This window comes from Cyprinus carpio, chromosome A1 (assembly GCF_018340385.1).
Source record: "Cyprinus carpio isolate SPL01 chromosome A1, ASM1834038v1, whole genome shotgun sequence".
Classification (NCBI taxonomy): domain Eukaryota; kingdom Metazoa; phylum Chordata; class Actinopteri; order Cypriniformes; family Cyprinidae; genus Cyprinus; species Cyprinus carpio.
The window spans coordinates 6,664,148-6,692,141 of NC_056572.1; the positions used below are offsets into that span (position 1 = coordinate 6,664,148).

At 36.0% G+C, this 27,994-nt stretch overlaps 1 protein-coding gene across 2 annotated transcripts; it reads left to right on the plus strand.

Annotated features, from left to right (window-relative positions):
• Positions 1-729: 729 nt before the first annotated feature.
• LOC109069582 (protein tweety homolog 3-like) lies at positions 730-27,981 on the plus strand. 2 transcript variants are annotated; one of them, XM_019086209.2, is made up of 15 exons: positions 730-1,185; positions 1,516-1,662; positions 9,966-10,135; positions 15,664-15,775; positions 16,303-16,523; positions 16,857-16,952; positions 17,845-17,917; positions 18,674-18,749; positions 20,464-20,519; positions 20,607-20,699; positions 20,806-20,898; positions 21,957-22,093; positions 24,350-24,529; positions 25,024-25,099; positions 27,613-27,981. In XM_019086209.2, exons 2-15 carry the CDS (start codon positions 1,528-1,530, stop codon positions 27,784-27,786), a joined length of 1,692 nt encoding a protein of 563 aa, XP_018941754.1. In that variant the 5' UTR covers positions 730-1,185; positions 1,516-1,527; the 3' UTR covers positions 27,787-27,981. The 2 variants fall into 2 exon arrangements, with proteins under 2 accessions (XP_018941754.1, XP_042584489.1); XM_042728555.1 differs by lacking the exon at positions 24,350-24,529.
• Positions 27,982-27,994: the final 13 nt, after the last annotated feature.

The following is a 27,994-nucleotide window of genomic DNA, read 5'->3' on the forward strand; positions in this document are numbered from 1 at the left end:
CCTTTGTGCTTAAGTATGAATATACAATTTCCTAATTTAGTCTAACTTCTATCTAGCAGTGGATATATGATAATTCATTTAATCTTTTTTAACCAATGAATATACATTACTTGTCCAGTCGTTTGTGATTTACTGGTAAGGCTTAAGCATGGTGATTTTTTCGGTCTTTTTTTTTATTTACAATTTCTATCTGATAAAATATTTTAAAACTTGGCAAATAGAAAAAATGTAAACATGGAGTTTAAAGGTTAAAAAAATAAAGTGATTTGACCTTCTCAACTGTATATTTAAACATTTTTAATTGTATACATTTTGTCCATTTTTTATTATAAGTTTTTGTTTAAAAATCAAAACCACACAAATCAAGATATTAAACTGCATTTGAATATTAAGTAGGAGTTGTTGGTTAATAGGGTTGGCATAAAAAAATGTATGTAATTTTGTTTCACCTCATGAAAATTTTCTGAACTTTAAAAAAGTAAAAAAAAAAAAAAAAAATCATAATTCAGTATGCAAATAAATGCAAGAAATTCCCTTTTTATAACTTAAACGTGTAACGTATTAAAAAAAACGTTTGTAATATAATTATATGAAGTATAATTTAAGTATACATTTGAGTTAAAACAAATTCTTAAAAAGTAGGAAAACTGGAGAAAATTGAGAATAACAGAAAGACATGACTTGAAGTAGCGTCATTTGGCCACTAGAGGTCAGTAAACATAAGAATCCATTTGTGTATTAAATAGATGAACGTGGATTATTGACAATCACGCCCGTTTCTTACTGAAAGCTGCTCTCAAATCACTAATTCATTTTCGTAATGCAAGATATCGTTGCTTATTTTATACACCTCAATTTTAACGCGACAGAAACGCACAAGCGCTAATCACACGCGTCTAATGGAAGAAAGCGGCGCGAGACCACCTTAAAAACAAAAGCGGCAATGGACATCAAAGGCGTTTAAAGCTCTTCCTCCAGTTCCAGTGAGTGCATCGCTGGATAACATGCAGACGGCAGTGACGCAAGGGCTGCGTTGGACAAGCGACTCGGTCGGTGCACGCTGACTGCTGAGCACAGAGAAACCTGCTTCTGCTGCTTTTCGACCAAAACATCGAAGAACAGGAGCCATTTATCTGTTGAGATCCTCGCAGGTTTTGCCGGAGCTATGGTTTAGGCTGATAACGGGTAAGGATGGGTTCTTGATAACAAAAGCCTGCATGAACTGATTGCAGTTTCAATCGTAGTATATAAACAATGCATGTAAATTATTAATGATTAGATTTAAGAATATATACATGATCCAGTTGAGAACTACATATGTGTGTTGGCAACAAAATTCCAGGACAAAAACTGCTCATTTGTTGGTTTGAGGGTCTTTGGTGCAGATTTTAACCCCTGCTTCACTAGAAGCAACGGGTAAAGAGACCGACTTTAAAGACATGTGATGCAATGCGACGCGAAGCAGCTCAAGTCTGGAATTGGCTGCTGATTGCTTTGTTGTGTATTTTTTTGCAGTCGCGGATCTGCATGAACACTATGGCTGCAGTGGTGAATTATTCTCCGCCGTGGTGGGTTAACCTTTTCCATCGCCTCCCGCACTTCAACCTACAGTTTCAGCTGACCAGCAGCGATTTCCGCCCGGAGGACTCGGAATATCAAAAGGTAGGTCGAGTTCAAGTGCTGCGTGATTTGGAAATGCGAGCCAACATCGAGCTCGATCTGTGCGCGTGCAGCGGCAACATCAAAGGATGTTCTCCAGCATGACGTCACCCTCTGAAGGCTTTTACTGCAGTGTGACAACTAGTTAAGGTTTTGAGATACTAGTTGGTGAGTTATAGCATTCGGAGTGTCAAGTATTCCATAAGTTAACTGCTAAAATGATGATAATTATTAATAACAAATACAAAATGTGGAATACATGCACCATTTTGATAATACATTGGTGAGCTGTTCTTGAATAGACAATGATAATGCAGTCTGACAGTGCTTGTCAATTTTAAACGGTATAAACAGCAACAAGGTTTTTTTTTTTTTTTTTTTTTTTTTTTTTTTTTTTTTGCTGGTTAGTAGCATGGCTGTGTTGACCCAGTAGCTTCATTAGTACTAACCAGCCTAAACTACCCTGAAAATCCATGCTGGTTATATTTTTTTAAGCCTAAAGAGTGGCATTGATTTGTTATCAGTTTTAATGACTTAACCGACTTAACCATCTCACCGAGCTCCTCAAGTTGCACACGAGAACAAACTGTCCAATCAGTGAGCAGTTACTGTACAGAAATGATGTTATGCTTAGGGGCCGTGTGGAGATGTTCGTGCAGTGTTTGTGTATTTACCCACGCACAGAAATGGATAACAACAAACTGTAAGAGACATTATGTGCCTTTGCATATATAATGCATTTCTCCATGCATATGTAACATTTAGTCATATGTGTAATGTAGAGGTGTCCAGGATTGCTCTTGTATCTCAGTTGCAGCATCATTAAGGGAATGCTGCCAAAAATTGGAAAAGCAACCTGTCTGTCAGTATGGTACTTGGTGTAAACATCCAATTAGATGTTTTAACATGGTCTAAGAAGGTCTGCTCTGTGCACTGGTGTTGTGTATTGTGTCAGCATTACATCACACTATCAGAATAGTATGTTCTTTAAAGCTTATGTAAGCTCTGTAGCATATAAATATGGAAATGTAGCTTAATAAATGATCTGTTTTTAACCTTATATTTTCAGTATTTATGTTGTTAATCCTATTAAATACCTTAAAAGGGTGATTTTTTTTTTAAAAAAAAAATCATTATTTAATTAATATTTATTTTTACTTTTTTCTTTGTTATTATTATATTTTTGACTATAATTTCAACTAAACAGCCATTGCTGCCAGGTACTGTAGATTCAAAATGTACATGCGAATCGAGTTTAAAATAAAAAAAGCATGTTCAAAAATTATATTTAATCATTTTCTTTTTATAATGTCTGCCAGTATAACAAGGCAGTATTTACTTGCGTTTAGTTTGTATAAAAATGCAGGGAATTCCAGCAGCATTTTGGAGTGATGAATCAAATGAATCGCTTAAGAAGTCATGAATCATTTCATTGGAATGGACATTAATCAAGCTTACCAACTCGAATGAAATTTTTTACTGCTTACATTTAAATAAAAATTTATTTTGATTTGATTGGAGTTATGATAAAAAAAAAAAAAACACAAGGTCAAAAGAAAATGAAAAAATAAAACATGCATGAATTAATTGTTTGCAGTAAGATCAATAAAATGCATTTTGAAAATAGGTAGAGTGAATTCTCATTTCATGCAAACTTTAATAAAATTATCATAAACATGTTGTGGATACATACATAGCCCAGTCATGGTATTACCATCTGACACCATTGTGTACCATGGTGCTTTTTTGTTTTCTCACTGCTTTAAGTTTTGGACTTTCAGACAGAGATGAAGGTCATGGAGACACTTTTCAAGTTCATATGTCAAGAAGGGCTGTTTACTATCCACTACATAAAATAAGACCATTTTGTCAAAGGAGCCATTCTCCAGAGGACCAGTAGGAAATGGCATCCAGCTGTGTGAAATTGCATCCATGGTTGCCTTTGCACACTAGCTATAGCTGTCACTGACCACATCCAGAGCTCTCCGATGCTGTATGGTAAAATGGCCAACAATGGTCACTTGTTTCCAAAAAAGAAAACTGCATTGAAAAGAAACTCAAGGCTGCGGTAATAGAAACTGATCAGATGAGTGTAATACAATACTGCTAGGCATCGCTAATTCAAGTTCCTTTAGAGACATCAGCTCATTAATCACAGCAGATTCTTTTAAATAAGATTTCAAAAGCTCTCGGCATTAATTTTTATTGTAAATAGTTTTCCAAGGTCAAGACATATTATAAGTGATTGCATTCAACTTAGTGCTGAAAGCCGAGTGAAACCGGTGTGCTTGTGTGTCAATAAGGCCTGGTTTATCTGGGATGCTTGGAGATGAGCTTGGCCTAGTTGGTTGGCTTGTGGGATCCGAGGTCACAGGAAAGCCACGGGGTATGTGGGGGTAAATCTGAATGAGATGAGGTCATGACAAGCCCTTGGGTCTGTCTGGTCTGGCAGAGCAGAAGGGAAGAGAGTGAGAGAGGGTGAGGGGAGGAAGAGGAGGGGGCTGGGTGTTGTTATTCTCTTTTTAATAAAAGATGAATGCACCACTTTCTGTGGGCTTCTCTGAAAATGGGGTTTAATCCCTAATGCACCCCAGAGTGATTCGCAGGCATCCTTTTGTGAAATGGACACATAGTCTTTATGCCAGTACCCCCTCGCTCACATTCTCACACTCTCATACATGCATGTTGGGGTCTGCACTCATACACACAGACACTACTATGCCAGTACAATGGCTTTAAATGCGAAATATAGACTGTAAAATATCTACCGTGGTAGTTCATACATAATATATATATATAAGTATATATATTTTATATGCTCACCAAGGCTACATTTATTTGATCAAAAATACAGTGAAAACAGTAATATTGTGAAATATTATTAGTTTAAATTAACTGTTTTCTATTTGAATATATTTACTTATTAATATATCTAGGATATTTTATATCTTATTTATTATTGTTTATGTAGTTATATATCTAATTAATATATCAAACTGTGATACATTTTTCAGAATGGATTTATTTAACATTTAAAAAAAAAAAGACCCCAAACTTTTGAACTGTAAATGTATATATTATAAAATAGTGAGGAATAGTCCTGCAATGTAAAAAAAATCAAAAGTACAAATATTCTACATAGTCTGTCAGTGTTGGAAATGGCCAAAAATGAACTTGGGGCAATTTTAGATTGAGGTAATTTTTTAAATATATAAACCTTTATAATCTATAATAACATTAAACTTATTTCATGTCTCCTCTAAACCTTATGTTTTTTTTTTAGGTATCAAGAACAATTTTTAAAAATTTTATAACCATACATTCAGTTAGAAAAATAAGACACAATCAGGTAGCATAAGATACCAGTCAAATAAAATCTGTATCAACAAAATTCATCTTTGAACTACAGAGGTGAAACAGAAGAACTCAAAGGTGGAATTTAGGTATATTTACAGAATGTTTATTGAGGTAGCATGAATTTAAGTCACTTAACATTAACTTTGTGTCTACTCTGTTTGTTATAAAGAGAGAATTAGATTTTTGGCAAAAATCACAGTTCATCCCAGAAAATTTTCCTGAAGCAGTCTGCTTTCACAATCTGTTCTGTAAGGTGCAGGATGCACACCGACAGAAAAGCAATTCCATTGGCTGCAGTCTGCAGGTATAATGACCAATCACAAAAGTCAACGTTGCATAGCTAACCATAGAAAAAAATATCCCACTACGTTTTTATATTGTGCTACGTTTATGTGAATGAATAAAATATAGAAATCCCTTTTATTTTCACATTTCTAGCTCCTATTAATATGAGTCATAAAAACTGAATGTTAAATAACTATACAATAATTTTAAAATGCCATATAAAATAGTTATAGTTTTAGCTGGAATATAGAGTGTGTCTTTTTAAACAGACACCTTTGTAAACAGATTTTTCAACAGAAGCAGCAGTCCAGCTCTACTTGCTTTTAAATGGGACAAAGATGGCACACGTGCACCCATGTGAACACATATAGCCAGTGCAATTTCAGCATTATTCCGCCCCCAAGGCCTCCCATCTTCAACCACCCTCAAAACTGTGCTTACATCCTGGCACCGAGAAGAAGACATACATATGCACTTTTGGATTGAAAACATCTGTGCGGTAGAGGGTTCGCTTAGATCTCAGGGCACTCAGCACAATAGTTTGTCTGGATCTGGCCCACCAGTAGCTGCCAAAACATGTCAGCACTTTGTCCTCCTCTTTTCTCTGTACTTTAATGCCACATAGACCTCATCCACAACCACACTGGGTGTCCTTACGTCTTTCTTTTGAGAAGATAATAGTGATTGTCTGATTTACTAATGATTTGTTCTTTTGAATCGGTTCTTTTTAATGACTCAGTCAAATTGATTCACAAAGTGCATGTAATTCGCTTGACTTCGAGACCTTTGTTTGGTAGTTAAATCAAAGCGGATGACATGTTAAAGGGATAGTTACCCAAAAATGAAAATTTGATGTTTATCTGCTTACCCCCAGGGCATCCAAGATGTAGGTGTTTTTGTTTCTTCAGTAGAACACAAACCAAGATTTTTAGCTCAAACCGTTACAGTCTGTCAGTCTCATAATGTAAGTGGATGGGAATCTCAGCTAAAACATACAAAAAAAAAACATACACAAACAAAACCAAATTAAACCCTGCAGCTCATGACAATACATTGATGTGTAAAGAAACAAAACAATCGGTCTGTGCAAGAAACTGAACAGTATTTATATTGTTTTTTTACCTCTGATTCACGCAGTGTCCGAACTGTTAGTACTCTCCTGAGAGCATCCTCTTGTGCGGGTTCTCAGCAGCGGGCACGTGAGGCGTCTTCTTCTTCTTCTTGCTTTATGGCGGATCGCAGACTTATAAGTGCATTACTGCCACCTATCTCTCCAATGGACCATTGACACTCTATCTACAATCTCAATTAGGAGTGTCAATGGTCAACTACTTTAATTTGTTTTTTGTTTTTTTTGTTTGTTTTTTGTTTTTTTGTTTTTATTGTATGTTTTAGCCGTGATTCCCATCCACTTCCATTATAAGAGTGATAGACTTCACGGTTTGAACTAAAAATTTTGGTTTGTGTTCTACTGAAGAAAGAAAGTCACCTACATCTTGGATGCCCTGGGGGTAAGCAGATAAACATCAAATTTTCATTTTTGGGTGAACTATCCCTTTAATACAACAAATAACACAACTTTTTACAATCTGTGTAACTTGTTTCACAACAACAGAATAGCATAGCCACACAAGGACTTCTGGGAATACTGCTGAAGGGATCATTTGTGAAAATATTTTTGTCCATACAGTAAAAATCATTGGGGTCCAAAACAACACTGGTCCTCACTAACATTCATTGCATTTCATAAAAAAAAGAAAAAAAAGAAAAACATAAATTATATATTTAAATATTATGTGAATGTTTATTTTATATTCAAGGATCTCAATATTTATATGCATGCTCTGAAGTGTTTTATTTTACTTTTTTTTTTAAATATTTTTTTAATGAAGATATTGTTGGTTTTTTTATTTTTTTTTTGTTTTGTTGAGGGAGTGATTTTTTCAATAAATGAAAGCAAGAATATAAATTTTTTTTATGCAAGGTTTTTTCTTTTCTTTACAAAAATATTTTCTTTTGTGTTGCACAATGGGGATAGATGATGACAGATGACAATTTTCATTTTTGGATTAATTTTTTACTAGGTCTGGGACAATGTACCTATCTCCCGATTCGATACTATCACAATACTTGGGTGCCGATATGATATGTATTGTAATTGTATTGTAGAATTGCAATTCTACAAGTATTGTGATTGGATATTGCAGTGTGTTGCGATATTTATGTGGTTTTTATCTCTAGACCATGAGTAAAAGTTGAATGATACACTTAGGCCCCATTTACACTGCATGGTTCAAGTGACCCAGTTCCGATTTTTTTTCCTCTCATGTGGCACAGATCGGATATGACACCGGTGAACGTGTAAGCAGGAAAAAAACGCATGGATTCCAATTTTCTCAGATCGGATTCAGGCCTCATTCGTATGTGGTAATAAATCGGATATGAATCAGATACGTGCATTTGCGTGTGCCATGTAAGCACACAAATCGGATATTCCCCAGTAAATGTGAGTCGTACATCAGTGTTACTGTACTCAAGGTCTCGGTACATTTTTTTTTTTTTTTTTTTTTTTTTTTTTTGTCTGTTCTGTGTCCAAAATGAGGTTTTTATAACTCTTTCTAAATCTGAGAAGAATAATAATAATTTGAGAAGATTTCTGTTTGCTGTAGATGGTTTCTGCAGCTGTGTTGCCATTCTCGTTTGACGTGTGGAAAGAAATTTTTTTTTTCTCAGCAGGGAATGCTGGAATAATTAAAAGCATACTGGGCAGGAAAGGGGCCCAGCTGGCAGGAAGTCACGAGTAGTGGCGATGAAACGATTTAGACCAGAACACTGCGCTGTACACACAAACACACGTACTAATGACACATAAACACTGAGCTGAGAGGAAAATGTCATTGCGCTTAAACAACTGATTACTGTTTTAACTTAACCATTATCCTCTCACTACAGATGGGGGTAATATGGGGATTTAAGTGTGGTTTTGTCAATAGCAGTGTGTGGCACAACATATTACTGAGTAAAATCTGTTGTTACTGACCAGATCATAAAGATCTACATGAAGATCTGCACCATTTACATATACATTAATGAAAGGATCTGGCTTTGCTGTTTGGAATGAATGAAGTTGTATATTATGGATTTGTCAAGACCTGATATAGATTGTGGGACTGACACAAAGGGAATCTAACGTTTGTGTAAATAGGTTTTCATGAAAGTTTTGTTGTTAATAATATTGCACATCCACTTATATATACATATTCTGCTGCTTGAAAATAATTACAGAACAAATTTGACTTTTAAAAACATATTTGATTTCTGCACGCACAATCATAAACTATTCGGATTTAAGGTATTCCTGTAATTAGATAATGCCAACTTCCTGCCGTCCTGATCTTTATTGCTATAGAGTCAGCCCAATACAAACTTAAGCTCAGTCTCTCCTCTGTGTGTCTCTGAGGGCTGGTAATAAGATAATTACATTTGAGAGGTAAGACTCCCTCCCCCATTCTCAAGTTCTCCTTGATTTTTTGGTCTAGTCTCTTCTCTTTAGTCTTGATTGCTAGGTAGCCTCCTTTTGTGATCACATTCAAATCTGTAGCCTAAACTACATCACATGTCCAGGAAATCTCAGCTTTGTAAACTTGGGTTAGTTTTATATAAACGATAGAAGTCTTTGATGTATCCTCATTGAGATTTGAAATATAATTTTGTGTGTGTGTGTTTGAGCTGATAATTAATCCTCTCTAATCTCTTAACGGTTCCTGTCATTGGAGACTGACTCAAATGAGCTTTGACACATTAACACAAAAGCTGACATCAGCTTGCTCACAGGTCCCTCAATCTCACAGACGACTAGGGATGGATATTGATGTGGAAATCTCATGACACCAGTGTTAAGCCATAACACAATATCTCAGCCCACTCAAGATAACAGTGAGCGTGTAAGTTTAACTTTAAGGGTGAGAATGTCATTGTGTGAGGTTGTAGTTTTAGTTTTAATTTTGGGGTTAGAATGTCATTTTTGAGGAGATGTTTTGGTGTTGCTGTTTTTCGTGATCCTGAGCAGTTGATATAAAAAAGGGTATTGCAAGAATAATGTGCTTCTTAGGTAAACAAAGGACATCCCCTATATATTCCTTTAAACAAGGATATTCCAGAGGAAGCTTAATATTCCCTATATTTGTATGTTAAAAACTGACTGTGATTTTGATAGGAATGTTGTTCCGAGACTAACAAGGGATGTTGATTTCCTAGTACTTGGCACCATGTTGTGTGTGTGTATGCAGATTTGCATACAGTAGAACCTCTAAGTTTATACTCCATAGCTCTGAGACCACAAGAAGTCTCCCATGTACAACCTGACCTACATTTGCTGCATATGGAGAAAAATCTAGATCATTTATGACACTTCTGGTTCAGTTGAAGAGCTTGTGGATGTAGATCTGGATTAAACATGCAGGACTCCTGAAAGTAACTCCCATTTTATCTAAAAGGGGTGTCTTTTCTGTCTAGAATAGCTCCTCGCACACAAGCATAATAGCCAGCTTTCAGTGGCTTCATTGTATTCTTAATTGTTCGCAGCTCATTTAATGCTACACTAAAAACAACGAAACCTAACTGACTCTCTCTCTCTCTCTCTCTCTATCTCTCTTTCTTTTCAGTCTGTGTTGTTGCTAGGTGCAGTAGTGTTGGTGTGTTTGGCGCTTGACCTCCTGTTCCTCCTCTTCTACTCCTTTTGGCTATGCTGCCGTCGCAGGAAGAACCAGGACTCACCCAATGCGGACTGCTGCTGCACCGCTTGGTGCGTGATCATCGCCACGCTCGTGTGCAGGTCCGTGGTTTGCATTCTTATACACTTATACATGAAACACTCATCACCTCACTACCTCCACGCACATATAATGTGGCAATACACATCATAAATTCCATTTAATTGAGCATCACATTTAGACTTCCACACAACTAAATCTGTCAATGAAATCCATTCAGTTAGGAACATTTTGGCTCTGTTCCTAAACCTAGAGAGCTCTCTTGCTGTCCACTGCCAACATAGACAGAAAACTAAGATAGAAGCTCATAGTTGATAATCTCAAAGGACTAGTTCACCCAAAAATGAAACTTTACTGAAAATGTACTCACCCTCAGGCAATCTGGTATTTAGGTGAGTTTGTTTTTTTATGTGTAGTTATTTGGTGAAATTTAAATTTGGATAACTTTCTCACCAATGGATCCTCTGCAGTGAATGGGTGCCGTCAGAATGAGAGTTGATAAAAACAATATAATAATAAACAAATCCCATCATTAAAGTGATTATAACTTCAAACAGTTGCTTCTAGCTAAAATATGAGTCCTCTATTAATAATATCCATATATTCTCTAGTGAAAAAAACTGAAATATATATATACAGTTCAAACACCACTTACAAGCAAAAACTGTTATAAACAAGTATGTTGTTGGATTTTGACGTGAGAGGACAAGATGGGATGGGGGATGTTATTATGCAATATGCACTTAGCGATGGTTTAAAGTGAAAACCCTTCATGATGGATGTTTCTTACAAGCACACAGTTTTTTTATTTCAAAATGTTAAATGATGGGCTGGAGTCTCATGGAATACTTGTGGATTATTGTGATGTTTTTATGAGCTGTTTGGACTTTCATTCTGACGGCACCCATTCACTGCAGAGGAACCTTTGGTGAGCAAGTGATGTAATGCTACATTTCTCATTTCTTCTACATTTCTTTTATGTTCCACAGAAATAAGAAAGTCATACAGTTTTGGAATGACATGAGGGTTAGTAAATGATGACAGAATATTAAAAAAATAAGAACTAAAGTGCTCTCAAGTAATTGCTGTATGGCACATAATATGACAGCTTATTAAATGCCTAATGCACTATGATGAGCGCCGCTGGCCATGATTCATATGAAATAGTAGGTGTGTGTTTCTCCTTGCGCATTGGGGAAAGGATGCTACCTCATCTGTATTTTTAGTAATAATCCTGTCTGTATCTCAGTGAATGACTGGCAGCATCCCGCACACGCTTTGCTTTGTTAACCCTTTCATTGTTCAGGGTGTTTCCTGTTAGGACACTTTACAATCCAAATGCTGTCACTGTATTTGACTGTGATATTTAGGTGAAGAAACCTCCATATGCTTTCTTGTCAGTTTTGATAAAACAGTTACACTACCTTAGCTGACCTTGACCATTAACCTCAACATTTTAAACTGTTTTTATAAATTCACGTTACTGTATATCTTTTTTTTTTCCTATTTGTCTAAGCTAGTAAATAGTGAAGTGTTTGTCTGCAGTGCATCCTGTTGTATACACTTGGTCTGTGGTGAAAATGTCTCTTAATCATTCCTGTCAGATCTCTTTAAATATAGACAGAGGTGAGAGGTCAGATCAGGCTGGGAGCCAGTCCACACTGAACCCAGAACACAGAGGTTAAGTAGTTTAATCAAGTGTCTGCATTAGTTAGGGGTTAGAATGATGTTGGCTGAATAGGGGTCATGTGCAACAAACTTCCGTATTCTTTAAAACAGGTCACGTCGCTTCTGCTTCAGATCTTTTGTTTGAACTTCATTAAATGTGGAGCTGATGTCCACATATACATAACTGATGTCCATCATGTATATAGACTGATATCTAATTTTTTTTTTTTGTGCACAAGCCATTGATGTGGACAACATTTAAGTTACTGATGCCATTTAAGAAATAGAAAAATATTTGTAGGTGCATTTGTCAGCTATTATTAATTTATTCCACAACCAGAAGTGTTCAATAATATGGAAGTTACTGAAATGAAGTGAGTAGTATTCAGCAGGTCATGTGACCTCAACATGGCAGCTACCATGAAAGAGAGACCCTCCCTGATGTAGAATAATATAGCTTTTTATAATCTGCTATGGCTAAACTGTTTATCTCATGAATGTACTTCATTTTATTTGTGTTTATTCTTAAAAAGAATAGTAGTAATTTTATCAAGGCAGCAGTATTCAACGCAAGGTCACATGACTGTTTGCTTTTTTTATGAAAATACAAAAACTAGCTTTAAACAAATACAAAAGATTAAAAAGATCATTTAACATTGTGTTATTAACATTTTTAACATTATTAATAATAATAAATCAATCAATAATTATTCATGTCTTTGCAAGTAGTCATAATGTAAATACATTTATATGTTATAAAAGTAAAAGTTTTAAAGTAAAAGTTACTTTAATTTGTGTAAATAATAAGCCATAATTTTGCATATGAATCTTATGGTTTTGTTTTCATTAACTGTTATTCTTTATTGTTCGAATAGCTTTTAGGTTGCTTTCTTTGTCTTCTGTTCAGATTATTTTCTGACCCACAAGGGTCATCAGATGGTCTCCTCCCCTCTGTTCCAGCCCTTCTGCCTTGCCTTCCTTCTCCTTTCTCTCATCAGCACTCTCTCATCTGTCCTGTATCTGACTTCATGCTCTGCCATTCTGTGCTGTGATTGACAAACAAAGAAGAGATTATTTCCCTTAGAAAGAAGAAAAGGACAATGACGTCTGATTGATTGAGCGAGATGCAGATAAAGCTTAACTGGGAGAAGAGTTGCGGATCAGACTGAGTGATGGGTCCATGGCAGAGATGAGAGATGTCATGCTGATATGATGGTTCAGATGGAACACACTGTGTCTCATGCATCATTAAGCACATCAAATAGTGCACACATGCACTAATGCACACACGTGCACATGCTCAGTTGGGTGACCTAAAACACTGAAGCACTCTCCTAAAACCCTAATCTACCTAATGTTTTGTGTCTTTAGTAGCTCAGTGAATGTGTTCTCATTTAGAACCGTTCAAAACACTGGAACTGTATCATTTTCATGACATTCAGTTCCTTTAAAGAAATATTTTAGTAACCTGTATGCATTTCTTTCTTCTGTTTAACACAAAATATATTTTGAAGAATGTTGATAACCAAACAATTTCAGTTCAGGTAATTTGACTTCCATTGTGTGTGTGTGTGTGGTTTTTTTTGTCCATATAATGGAGGTCTATGGAAACCAAAACAGTTTGGTTACCAACATTCTTCAAAATGTCTTCTTTTGTTTTCCACAGAAGAACAAAGTCGTACAGGTTTGAAATGACATGAGGGTGTGTAAATGATTTTCTGTAGAACTATGCTTTAAGCTTTAACAACAGTTAAAGAAATGCTCATCACCACAAAAATAATTTTGACTCGTCCCTCAGTTTCTTTTCTTTTTTTTAAACATATCAAGCTGCCCCCAAAGTACTAAAAGTTTTATATCAAGCTGCCCCCAAAGTACTAAAAGTTTTATATATAATAGTTTTATATATATTTTTTTTTTTTATATAATAATTTAGTTTAGTTTGTTAATCAAACAAATGGAAAATCTGACACTGAAAAAAAAAATCATAGTTTTTTGATGCTGTTGTTTTGACGTTTACTGGAAAAAAATGAGATAAGCAACTGATTATAAGAATTACGTTTTTGCGGTATATGCGTGTGTATGATTTTGTCTTGGACTAGAGATTCACCACAGATAAAAATAGTTTCTTCCTCTCTTTTCCCCTCTGTCGCCCTCATATCAGTCCCCCGCCTCCCCGGCGCTGCCCCCACAGTGCCTTGGAGATGTTGTCATAGCAACAGAATCAGATTTTGAACACTGAAGCTGCGAGATGAATAATGCACTGCAGGTCTCTCTGATAGTGTGTGTGTGGGCACTGTGTATATGTGTGCTATAGCCGCATAGAGTCATTATTTAATATCTCTTATCTAACACTGCCAGATTCTCACAAAGATGTGTCTGTTTGTATCTTTATGTATTTGTGTCCACTGTTTAATTGAGAGTAATTTTGTCTTGGTTTATGGATACGGCTTTGGCTCAGTAATTGAGCCATCAAGCCAAAATCGATTCTATTTAAAGCAGCCAGGACTTATAAAAAGTAATGGCTCATTTTCCACAACAATGACATTTAGTTGATCTTATTAAGGTTGAAAGTCTGAGGTGGTTTGTCCTGACTCTTCACATGTATGTTTAAAAGTGACCCATATATGCCATCGGTTCAAGCCAACTGCTTTGAATGAACCCACATGGACCTGCACATTCAAACAAAATCAATAACACAAATATCATGAAATTCTGTACTGAAATTCATGTACCATTGTTTTTATGTGATACTTTAAGATACTTAAAAAGATACTTAAAAACATGGTACTTGAATAAAATAACATGGTAGTACTTTAGTAACTTTTTAGTTAACTGTGTTTAACTGTGCTTAATGGTTCAGTTAGATTGCATTATCATCTTAAAACAACATTGTAGCACTTGAGAATCAAACATTTTCATACTCATTATACTTGAACAACCAGTTATGGATACAGTTACAATTGTGGTCAATGCTGTTAGCTTGAGGGTTTTTGGGTAACAGTGGAAAAGCCTCAGTGAGCCATGTGACTCCTGACCTTAACAAAGAATGACAGCTTGACCTCTCTCTCGATATCTCTTGGGCTCACACACTCTTAAGCTTATAAGAGCTGTCCCGCCTAAATCCTCTTGTATTTCAGTGACGGAGACAAAGAGTAACACATACAGCAAAATGTGCACACGGCATTGGTTAAAATGCTCACGGGCACATGCTAAAACTGGCTAAATTTCTATTTAAATATATATTAAAAGGTAATTTATTCCTGTGATGCAAAGTAGAATTTTCAGCATCATTATTCCAGACTTGACCCTTCAGAAATCATTCTAATATGCTAATTTGCTGCTCGAGAAACATTTCTTCTTATTATTAATGGTGATTGTGGTGCTTGATATTATTTTAAACCTATTTAAAATTATTTTACATTTAAAAAGTGATACATTTTTTAAGATCCTTTTGTAAATAGATCAAAAGAACAGCATTTATTGAAAGTATTTACTGTACATGATATGGTAGCAATGTAAAAGTATTTACTGTCACCTTTGAGCAACTGAATGTGTGCTTGCTGGGTAAAAGTATTAATTTCTTTCAAAAAAAAAAGAATTATAGAAGTTCTTGCAAAGAACGTGCACGTATATATACACGCAAACACTCACAAAGAATAAAATGCAGAGCAGTCAAATCACACGTATGATTTTGATTTATTACACAAAGCAGTAATTGCAAGCTGGTAATTTTAGGGAAAACACAGTTCAAAACAAAAACAACAATGTTGGTTCAGCCAAGTTTCAGGGTCATCAAATGGCTTTTGTTCTCTTTGCATTACAGAATAAAGACATTGTTTGTGTGCGTGTTGAATTACAGCTTATATAAAAGAGTCTGCCACATTCACATGAGCTAATTCCTATTTTGATCACTTTCCCGCAGTGCTGGCATTGCAGTCGGTTTCTATGGAAACGGCGAAACGTGCGATGGCATGACACGACTGACATATTCCTTGCGCCATGCTAACCAAACAGTGGCAGGCATCGACAAACTGGTGAGTCATTAGCGTTTTTATTTCTCTAGCATCTCTGCTAGCTATTTTACATCCATAACTAATAGGGTTTCATGGCATACCAATACTAAAATACTGTGGTGCAGAAAATTTACCACCGTCTTTTCTGAACTCCCCACTGCTGTAGCTAGAGTTCATTGCCCTTTGCTAAACAATTTAACTTGAATAAACACTCTACTACTGTTGCCAAATACTCAGTAGCTAAAACCCCCAGGATGCAGGGTTATTAAAAGTTAATGTATTCAGAAGGTTGAGGGTGTAATTGTTTGGGTTGGCTGGCCAGGACTTCTTGTAGGAAGCAATTATGTGTACCAAAATATCCATTAGCAGATGTGTTTCACCTAATATTTTACAATCACAAATTTAAATAAATAATGATCAGCCAGGTCTCTAGAATTCTTTGACTTGGTCAATCACTAATGATGACATACATAATAATCTGCCAGTTTGATTCAGGGGAAAGAAAAGAATGGATCTGATTTATTGAGCCTAAAATGTTTGTGTTTTAGGTATCAGAGAGCACCAGCAGTCTGAATGAAACCCTGCAGGAGGGTTTGGTGCAGCTGGAGACAGTGTACTCCAAGCATACAGACTACCTGTCCATTGTCCAGAAACTGCAGGGTCAGCTGGACGAGCTGATCAATCTGATGGTGGAGGTGCCTTTCTGGAGCAGTACAGATCTCTTTCTGGATCACCTGGCATCCCTCACTGAGCAGTATGACTGGTACAGGTAATTATGAAGTCCAGTCAAGTCATCATGCTCTGTGATGTCTTAGTTTGTCTCAGAGGTATTACCCAGATAGTGGTGGTTTTTAAAATCCTGATGGTTTTTACAAAAATGTAGTCTGGCATGACTTATTAACAGATGTCATATGCTTTGATGTTTTGTTATCTAATGCAGTGACATCAGACATTAGTATGATTTAATGAGAATGACTCTCAGATGAGAGTTTATGGACTTACACAATAGAGTTTCTCAATAATAAAGTCCAGACTTGTTACTTGGAGTTATAAAGACATTTCCAGCCACCTGGGAGAGATCATGTGTATGTGTTTTTTGTAGGTGGTTGGGTTATTTGGGTCTGCTGCTCTTTGATGTTATAATCTGCCTGCTCGTTTTGGTTGGTCTCATACGCAACTCTAGAAGCATCTTGATCAGGTAAGTGCAAAAATGATGAACACATGTTTTTAGTTAATATCTCACACAATAGCCACCCATGTAAACTATCATAAAATGGTCCCTAAAGAAATGGTCCCTGTAAGAAAATAGAAATAATGAATGTGAGAATGCAAGATCACATGACATTTTCATGGTACATCAAAAGGAACTTGTTTTCCTGGTGCATTGCAGGAGGTGCCTCAGGTTAAAATGCACTACCTGAGTTTACAGTTTCAGTTTGAAAATTTCCAGGTTGGAAATCGTTGTGTGAAAATTCCTATTTTTAGTCTGTAACTATGCAAAATTGAGATCCATTCTCTGAAAGCCTTTAGAAATGGAGAGAGAGAGAACGAATCAGAGAGGAGTTGGCAGAGGAGAGATGGATTCAGGCAAAACAAAATCTATTTAGTCTACAAGGGAGGGTGAAGATCTTCCCTTGATTCACTCTGACTCACTCTTTCACTCCTTCTGCTGCAATTAGAGGCATCTAAACTCTTCTGCCGTGTGTTGTGTACAGTACATGCATGTTTGTTTGTGTTTATATTAGTGCTTGAGGGCGCATGTGTATCTAGAAGCACATTTGGTCAGTGGGAGGTTGTTTGAACCTTCAGAGATGTTTACTAACTGGGTTACTCACCATGAGCCTAAACATGTTTTAAAAGAAGCCAACCAGAAAATATCCATCAACAACACAGAAACATTTCGGCTTTGCTTACAGGGAATAACTAGACACTCATCCGCCTAGTCCCACCATTAAACGGCAACTCAAATGACACCCATTTTAGTTCAGAAGAATTAAAATGAGCCCTTTAAAACATCTTCAAAGTGTCCAGAATTTTTCTGAGTGCAAAGTATTTTCAGTGGTTTTTAAGAATCTCTTTCTGTCCTTCAGCGTTTGTTTGCTGGGTGTGCTGACGCTGGTGATCAGCTGGGCTTCACTTGGGCTGGAGTTTTCTGTTGCTGTAGTGAGTAATACCTTTAATTCTTCTTAATTTTATATCAGTATATTTATGTGTGGCTCTATGGCCGTCTAAAGAGAGGTTTAAATAATAAACTCACTAAGTGAAGCCAAATTAAGATAGAAAAAAATGATTGGCATTATATGTAATTAAGTACTGTATATACACTACTTTTCAAAAAAGTGGGGTCAATTTATTTATTTTTTTACTGTTTTTGAAAAGTCTATTATGTTCACTAAGTCTGCATTTATTTGATCAAAATTCAATAAAGCAGTGATATTACAAAATGTTATTACAGAGTAAAATAACTAAAATAAAATGTAATTTAGTCGTGTGATGAACTATGAATTTTCAGCATTACTCCAGTCTTTACTGTCACATGATCCTTCAGAAATCATACTAATATGCTGATTTTGCACTCAAGAAACAATTATTATTATTATCAGTGCTGAAAACGGTTGTGGTGTTTTATTTTTGTGGAAACATTTTGTGATACATTGCTTGCAGGATTCTGTGTAAAAGTTCAAAAGCATTTATTAGAAATATAATATTTTTTTTTTTCTTTCCTGTCACTTTTGACCAATTTAATACATTCTATCTGGATAAAAGTTTACATTTCTTTAAAAAAAAAAAAAAAAACTCACTGACCCCAAACTTTGGAATGAGAACTTTGGAACTTTTTTTGAAATGAGAATTATAGATAAAGTTTTACAAAGAAAAATTGCAAATATATGATGATGTTGGTGGTGTTCTCTTCCTCAGACTGCCAGTGATTTTTGTGTTGCCCCTGACTCTTACATCACCAAAGTGACACGTGAGAACGTTGTTATCAATCAAGGTATGTGCTCCTAAGTCAAGTTCAGTTTATTTGTCTTTCACACAGTTTACACAGGGTTCACTGGACATTGAAATGCTTGTGACAAGGCTCAGATCACAAAAAAAAATACAAGTTGGTATAGACAGATATATCATGTTAACAAAAGTAATGTAAATATATAGTATATATTGAGAGTACAGATCAAAGAAAGTAGTAAATGCTTAACTCAAATTCACTCATTCATTTCAATCTATTTATTTTCTTATTTGCATTTTATTAATTCAATTATATACTGATAATTCAGTGCATACCGATGTGCATCAAGTCTTGAACTCTGTACTCCCCACAGAAAATGTGTACGCATACAAACGCTCTCATTCATTCACTTGAAATGTCCTGGAGCATTGCTATGCAGAGGAGGCTTTCTTAAAGAGTGTTTATGTACAAAGCAGGATTTGTATCCTGCTCTCAGACCTTGGCTTTCCTGACAGACATGAATGTGATTGCTAATTTGTTCCCACAGGGGATACAATTCATGACCCTCTCAGTCCCTACACAACACTCATTCACACTTGCACACACATTTATGCTTTACTGCTGGAAGCATTTGCGTTTCTCTGTATTGAAGGTAAGGCACTGGGAGGTGTATATGAAGGCCAGTAAATCTTGTAAATAATTTGACATCTGTGTATTTACTTCCTCCTGCTTATTAATTTTGTGTATTTGACAATTAATATACTACCATTCAAAAGTTTGGGGTCAGGACGATTTTTAGAAAAAGAAATGAAATTTAGCAAGTATGCATTAAATTTATCAAAAGTGACAACAAAGACATTTCTAAAGTATTTTTCCTGTTCATCAAAGATTCAAAATTAAGCCTTTTCAGAAAATGCAGCTTTGCCATCACAGTAATGAATTATGTTTTAAAACATTAAAATACAAAGCAGGTATTTCAAAATATTACAGTTTTTACTTTTTTTTTTTTTCTTGGTGAGCAAAAGAGACTTCTTTCAAACACATCAAAATATCTTACACACCCCAATCTTTTAAATAGTTATGCATTGTAATAGTAGCAAATGATAAATACACAAAATGACTGAAAATAATTTACACAGTATTTATTAAAATTCACTCAAACTTATTTTAAAGGAGAAATTGTGCTATATTGGCCAGTATACATCATCTTATCCATCTGCACCCACTTTGAGTGTGATAAATTTAGGCTGAGATTAATTAATCATTAAACTGCTGCCCGAGGACATTCTACTGCTGCTCATCTCAGTCTTTCTCTCGTCTCTTTTCCACGCACACGAATCCATGGTAATTGGGTTCAGATTCATGCAGCGTCTTTACAGTCATCTCTCTCTCACGTACGCTCATACTCACACATACACACAGAAAAGTTGGTATCTTAACAAATGCAGCTAGTTGTCCGTAATCTCAGCCAGCTGGCTTAGTAAATAATGAACTAGCGGGTCACAGTGACTCATGAGAGGCAGAGGCAGATGCATGCAGCACTTTCAACAGATTCACTGCTAAGTTTTGTTAGTTTGCATCGGCTGTTTTCTTTGCAGAGTGATTTCAATAATATTTCAACATCTGCTTTAGAATTATCTGTTTGTTGACCAACAGAAGATGAGGGCAGTGTTTGGGAAGTTGAGAAGTAAAATAATGAACATAGTCATTGGAATTCATATGTATTTGTTATTATCTATGTTTGTTATATGTGTGTTAGATATCCTGCAGTATTATCTGAAGTGCAGCATGGGACAGACCAACCCATTTCAGCAGGTACATAATTACTCTTTCTTTGTTCTCTTTTTTCATTGTCTCTCTTGTTCTTTTTCATGTATTATAAATTGGTTCTCTGATTTGCAGAAACTCTCCGGAAGCCATAAAGCTCTTGTGGAGATGCAGGATGATGTTTCCGAGCTCTTGCGCTCCGCTATCCGAGAATTCCCTAAGACAAAGGTGTGAGATTGCAGATGTCTTTGAGAGTGAGATTTAGCGTTGCTGTACTCAGTATGTGGATGTTTATCAGTTTATGTTCTTTGTCTCTCGATGGGTTGGTTATCAGAGTAACCTGGAGGAGATGCAAGCGGTGTTAAACTCCACTGAAGTCAGTCTCCATCACCTCACTGCCCTGGTCGACTGTCGGAGCCTGCACATGGTATGTGTGTTAAGATGAAAAATATACAAAAATATTTTTTTACACTGCCAGGTTTATTCTGTGTAATGACAAAATGATGCATAAACGCCATGTTAAAATATGTTGCCTCTGAACCACTTTTCCCCCGATATCTGTGTCTTACAAAAACTTTTTTAGAATTGTTCAGTGTGGTGGAAATCACAACACAACTGTGGGACAATCAGATTCACACAATAAGTATTAAGATTAATTTTTAAGTTTAAAATTGAAAGTCTGGGTCTGGGACAAGGGTTTAATGTTGCAAAAGATTTCTATTTCAAATAAATGCTGTTCTTTTAATTTTAATTGATAATAATTTAGTAAAAAGTAGAAGAAATTTCCTACTAGAGTAATGTCTGCTGAAAATTCAGCTTTGCGGTCACATGAATAAATTCAATTTTAAAATATAATAAAATAGAAAACATTTATTTAAAATTGTAATAATATTTCACAATATTACTGTATTTTTCCCACCCCCATTTGAGAAGCCGAATCTCTGACAGTTTTCAAACGACAGCTGAAAACTCATCTCTTGTCAACAATTGACTGCATCCTAATAAAAAAATAAAAAAACCCTTCGCTTTCATTTTCCTTAATCCCCCATCTAGCTTGTACTATAATGAACAGTGTCTAAAACTTTATATTATTAGCACTTCCTGTGTTTGTTTGCCTCTTTATGATAATTGCTTGTTGTATTCTTCGATTGTAAGTTGCTTTGGATAAAAACGTCTGCTAAATGAATAAATGTAAATGTAAATATACAGTACATTTTTGATCAAATAAATACAGCCTCAGTGAGCTTTCTTACAAAAACATAAAAAATTCTACTGACCCCAGATATTTGAATGGTAGAGTATTAGAAAATGGGGCATAAATGTGTTCAAAGTTGAAGGAACACTTATATATTACTTTCCATGATTGTGCTTGTGCTTCCTGTGCAAATGCATTTATGCCACTTCCTTTACAGTGTTAAAAGACTTCTGAAGCAAGAAAAGACTTTTCATATGGCTGTTCATCATTGTTTTTTTTCTGTCTCACAGGACTATGTGCAGGCTCTGACCGGACTGTGTTACGATGGAGTGGAGGGGCTCATTTATCTGGTCCTCTTCTCATTTGTCACTGCGCTAATGTTTAGCTCCATCGTTTGCAGTGTGCCTCACACCTGGCAGAGCAAGAGGTGAGAGGGCAAGGGTCAAAATACACCAAACAAAAAAAAGATGTGGGGTGAGTTGAGGAGGGCAAGATGTGTAAACACAGCTCCAGTAGATAGACAGAGAATTGACTGCCAGTCATGTGTTTGTTTAATGCTTTTATTTTGACATCTGCTCCTTCTGTTTTCACATATTAATCATCATCTCATGACTGTGTAGCTTCTGTTGTCTTGCCGTTCATTCCTCTTTGTGTCATAGATTTGGAAAACCCACTGCCCTGTAGTATGTGTGAGAGACACAATTGTTTTGTTGTGGTCTATGGGCAACCTAAATATAGCTCTCGTATAAAAGAAAAATAGCAGTACATTTTGAAAGGAGTATTTTGAATTACGGTGATGGAGGAATTTATTATTTGACTCGCGGTATTGCATCTGTCTGTAAAAGCACTTGTGTATCTATGAAAAGGGAAAGAACAAAGAGACCCTATTCCAAATTCTGCAGACTGACAGTTCTGTGAAAGATGCTGCCTCCCTTTGGGCTATCTTGCAACTGAAAAACAGGCTGATGTGCATTTGTGGAGAGAATCATCATCCTTGAAACATGTTGGTGAAAACATAATTTGCTTAGATTACACACCGGGCAAGCTGGATTGGAAAAGGTCTGTTAAGAGCTACATGTACAAAAGATATCTTGATCAAAGTGGCATCCAAATCTACACTTTCACAGATCCACTTTTCTTTTTTATTCCTTTCCTTTAAAATGCGTTGTTTTTTCCCCTTTTTTTACAATTCCGATCCAATTCATAGTGGTTGTTTGTTTATTAAATGCATGTCTTAAATCACTGAGAGAACATTCAGTGCTTAATGAGGACAATCCATTGGACATGCGATGGAAATCCACAGTAGTTTTTGTAAGACTTTTTTATTTTTAAGTTCAGTTGAATTGCTTCTGACTAACATCATGGCTGTAGGATTGTTTTGACTTTATGTATTTATTTGATTGGTTTGATTTATTTATTTTTACATTGACAGTGCACATGTATTAAAGCAAATACATAACACATGAAAATGAGATGCTGCCCCATTCCGAAATGACCTCTTTTTTTTTTTTTTTTGGTTGGTCCTTTTAGCATCCTGACTGCCAAGTTTACTCTTATTCTATAATTGCCCATACGACTAAGATTAGTTTGAAATACTAGTACTGAGCTAGTACTGTACTGAGCTTAGTTTTTCCATCAGTTGGCAGATAAACTATTTTCTAATTAGTTTAACTACATCATTCAGTAAGCCATTAGAAGTCATTTATATTAAAAGTGGCTTTTAAAGTCAAGAGTTGAGAGTTTCATGTACATTAGAATCTCCTAGTAAAGATTTTTTAATATGAATATTATATAAAATATAATAATGTACATTACTGCTCAAAAATGGAGTTTAAATGTCTTTGGAAGAAATCTCTTATGCTCACCAAGGCTGTATTTATTTGATTTAAAAAACTATGATATTGTGAAATATTATTGCAATCTAAAATAAATTTTCAATTTGTATACATTTTAAAATTGAATTTATTCCTTTGATGGCAAAGGGTGAATTTTCAGCAGCCAATTTTCCATTCTTCTGTGTCACTTTGAATTAATTTGAAAGTTCTAAAGAAAAGCATTTATTTGAAATATAAATGTTTTGTAACATTATAAATGTCTTTACTGTCACTTTTGATCATTTTAATGTCCTTGCTGAATAATTACTTAATTTCTAATACTCACCCAATCTTTAAACTGTAGTGTATTTGATATTTTACATAAACATTTTAGAATTTTGATATAATGTAAGATAATTTTAATTTTAATTCCTTTTTTCTTTAGATTTTTTTCACACATCGTTGGCTAAAAGGTATTGAGAGACTTTTAATGTAGACTTTTGATGTAAGCGTGGAGTTTGAGGATTTAAGATAAAATTTAATCTGAATGCATGTATTTCATATAAAGCATGCAATGACTCAAGCTTGAGTAAGATTATTTTTTTTTTTCTAAAATATATTTTTTCACAGTCATGAATATTCACTTTGAAGAGAACTCTCTCCTTTGTAAAATGACAGGGATAAAGAATGGGAAAACAAATGCGAGAAGCATGTCATTTTGCCAGGACCCATCAGTATGCTTTAGTCATATGAGGAATGACGCGAAAAATGGTTTTAAAGAGATCTTCAACAAGTCTATTGAGAGGAAAGACCTTTTTCCCTCCCCTCTGACCCAGGGGCACGTGTTTGACCTGTGCTAATTTGTCTGAGTCTGAGGAGGAGGATGGCGATGACACTTCGGCCACACTCGGCCCGCGAGCGCCGCACGATAACCTGTACCGCGTACACATGCCTAGCCTGTACAGCTGTGGCAGCAGCACCTACGGCAGCGAGGCTAGTCTCCCCGCTGCGGCACACACTGTCAGCAACGCACCAGTCACTGAGTACATGTGAGTGTAGCCATGCTAACCTCATCATAATGCATGGGCTGGATTTGAAGGACCGTACTGGTATTACAGGTCCTGTAGTATAGGCTCGCTAGCATAGATTACTGCATGGGCTTTGCTCTCTTTACTGTAGGTTTTAGATCAGTTGTTATACTGCATGGGTTTTACTTCTTAATTAAAGTTATTATATATAAAGCCCCTGAACGGCGTGTAGAAACAAACATATTATGGCATGGGAAGTATAAATAGATAAGTCAGCTTGTGCAATAAGTTTTACTATATGATAGATAATGTATGACGCAACCCAAACGATATCTGTCATGATCTACATATATAGTGGATATGACTCAATTTAATGCCCTCAGTGGCTTTGCGTATTACTCCTACCCTGCAGTTCAAAGCTTTCTGTCAGATTTGTAAAGTTTAGTGCATCGCCGTGTGGAAATCCCTCTCATGAAGAGGGAGTCAGAGTAACTGGTATCTTGTTTGTGACGCAGGAGCCAGAATGCTAACTTTCAGACCCCTCGGTGCGAGAACACGCCACTCATTGGCAGAGAATCCCCCCCACCGTCAGTAAGTGCACAAGCACATTTACACAAACACACATGTCTGTAGATGTGCAGTCGGCATCTAGCGCAGTGTCACACATTCAGTTACCCTTTTAGTAAATGGATCTCCTTGAAACCCTGCCCCATGCTTGACATAATTGATTTATAGTTCTTTAGATAATCCAGAAAGCAGGATGTTACTGTGAAAAGTATGTAACTGTGATAAGCCTCTTTCTGATAAATATGTAATTACTAGCTTTGACAACCTTAAAACTTCACTTTTAGCATAGTTTTAGAATACTAAAAAACATTGTCAACTCAAATACACATAAAGAGTCTTGAAGGTCATTTTGGCAGCCTGTATGCGGCACTTATTACAAGTCGTCTTTGTGTAACTGCCACAAAAAAGGTCCTCTCAAACAACAAGTGAGAGAGATTCAGCCAAATTGGCCATCATATGATTATTTTCTTCCTTTGAATGTGAAATAAAAGGTTTTCTTTTCCATACAATAAATGTAAATACCAATGGGAAGGACGTCCAAACCTGACAAAAAAGCACCATAAAACTGTTTATGTGAAGTGAAGCCTTATGATAGCTTTATGTGAGGAAGAGACCCAAATAAAACTGCAAGATGCAGTGTTATCATTACACTGGAATTTACTGAATAACTTTGATACAGTATGTTTTCAGTACCATGGGGTATTATTGTTGTTATTACAAACACAAACAAGAAATGCTGTAATTGTCTGTCTTCAAACATGTTGGAAATTATGTGACTGTGAAAAAGCGCAATTACAATTGTTGCAATTACAACACAATGCATGTTAAACTCACAGAACATGCAAAGATGGAGTTAGCTCCATTTACTGAGAAACGCTGGATCATGAGCTGCTAGCATGTACAAACATAGTGATGCACTTCGCTCTGAAACACACAGCACAACTGACTATATACTTAATTATAACACTGCGTGTCAACTTGATGTCAGAGAGAGGAGAGAGCGGGAAAGCGCAGTTGGTACAAGTGTATCAGTGCTGTGGAAAATGAGCATTGTAACTCTTTCAAATATTCAGAATCGATATGTTTAAAAAAATCGATACATCTAATAGTAGTTAAATGTAAAAGGAAGAGTTTCTGCAAATAACAACTTAAATCTGTTCCTCTCACAAAGCTATTGTGCGGCTTCAGAAGACTTGTAATATAATGCATGGATTGTATGGACTAGTTTTGGGGTATTTTGATGGCCTTTGTTTATCATTTTTGGTGCTTAACAGTGTCCATTCCCCTTCATATGCATTGTATGAACAAGGGCTGCATGAACATTTAGTTAAATTTCTCTTTTTGTGTTCTATAGGAGATCATTTGTACGGGTTTGGAGTAAGTAGTGATAGATTATGCATTTTGGGTAAATTATTCCTTTAAAGAATATTCTGAGATGGCTTTTATTTCTTAATAATTCCCCTCATTGACTGGAAGTGGGTTTTGCAGTGCTCTTTAGAATCCTGGAGTTTGCATGATTGCATGTATAGTCAATGACAAGACCAGAGAATGCTTCTCCTGGTTCATGCGCAGTGAAAAAGGGAGCATGGTACTCTTTTTGTAGTGGCAGGGCAGCTCTTTTAATCAGACTTGGCATGCAAGGACATCCTTCATTCTCCTATTAGTTTGAGTTCAGAAAACGAGAACACTTCGACCTCTTCCAAGCGCCGCTCTCACTCCGTCTTACTTTCTAGGTTCTTTTTTCCTTTTGATTTTGTGTTTTTGGGCCCTGGACATGACGCATGTGTATTCAAACTCCAGACTGGAGAGACCACTCAAGAATCCATGATTCTTTGAATGGATGTAATCTTATTCTCAGTAATGTCATTGTCCAGGATGCTGCTTTTTGGTGCCTGTCTTAGCTGATATATTATGGAATAGTCTCTCCTTCTCTGGATTTTATGATAGAAAATATGCATGAATTTTGTCTCTTTCTCACCCTACTGAAAAACGTCCCTCATGCATGTCTGTTTTGTAAAGTGTGTCAACAGTATTCACCCACATATAGCGGCATTATCTATATGTGTTGTTTTCATTCACTGTTCTTTTCATTTCCTATTTGTCATGGTGTTAAATTTTCTTCTTTTCTTCCATTTTCACATTAAATGCACTCTTTTGAATAGAAACTAGCACTCAAAAGTCGATCATGAGGAGAAAAGGACTCTTATTGCATAATGATAGTGTGCATCATCGGAGTAACTCTTGGCTTTAACAAAACCATCAGGCTGTCCAAATGACTGTCAGTTTGTCTGTTACGCATGTGAGTGAGTTAGTGAGAGCGACAGAATGAGGTTCATATTTATATGTGCTTCATGTTTGTAAGATCTGGGGCTCTCCCCTCATGCCTATTCAGATGATGTAACCTTTCTTCACTTTGACTAAATAATTGTCAACCATACTTGGAAAAAGGTTTAGTTTGTAATGTAAAAACAACTCTTCAAAATGATGTGATTGTGTCTTCCGTCCCCTTTTCCTTGTTTTCTCACCCTGTTTTGCAGTACACCTCAAGCATGAGGGCCAAATATCTGGCAACCAGCCACCCAGTCCAGTCCAGGCCATCAGAATCCCAGAACGGACTGGAGCCCAACATGCGACCAGAACTAACCAGCCGTTCAGCTCCAAACAGCCGACCAAATTCAGCTATCCACCGACCCCACTCCGCCATCCATTAACTATCATCAAATGCGTAACCAATAGTCATCTACCTGTCAGGTCTACCAGTAGGACATTTGTCTCCACTTCAATTTTCAGCCCTTCGCCAGTAAAGAAATTCTTCTCGAGTGGAATCAGTCATCCATGCTTACCTACTCTGTCTTCTTAAAGACTCCATTCTGCTAAACCTTTATTCAGACTGACATTTTTTTAAACTCCGCTAATCAT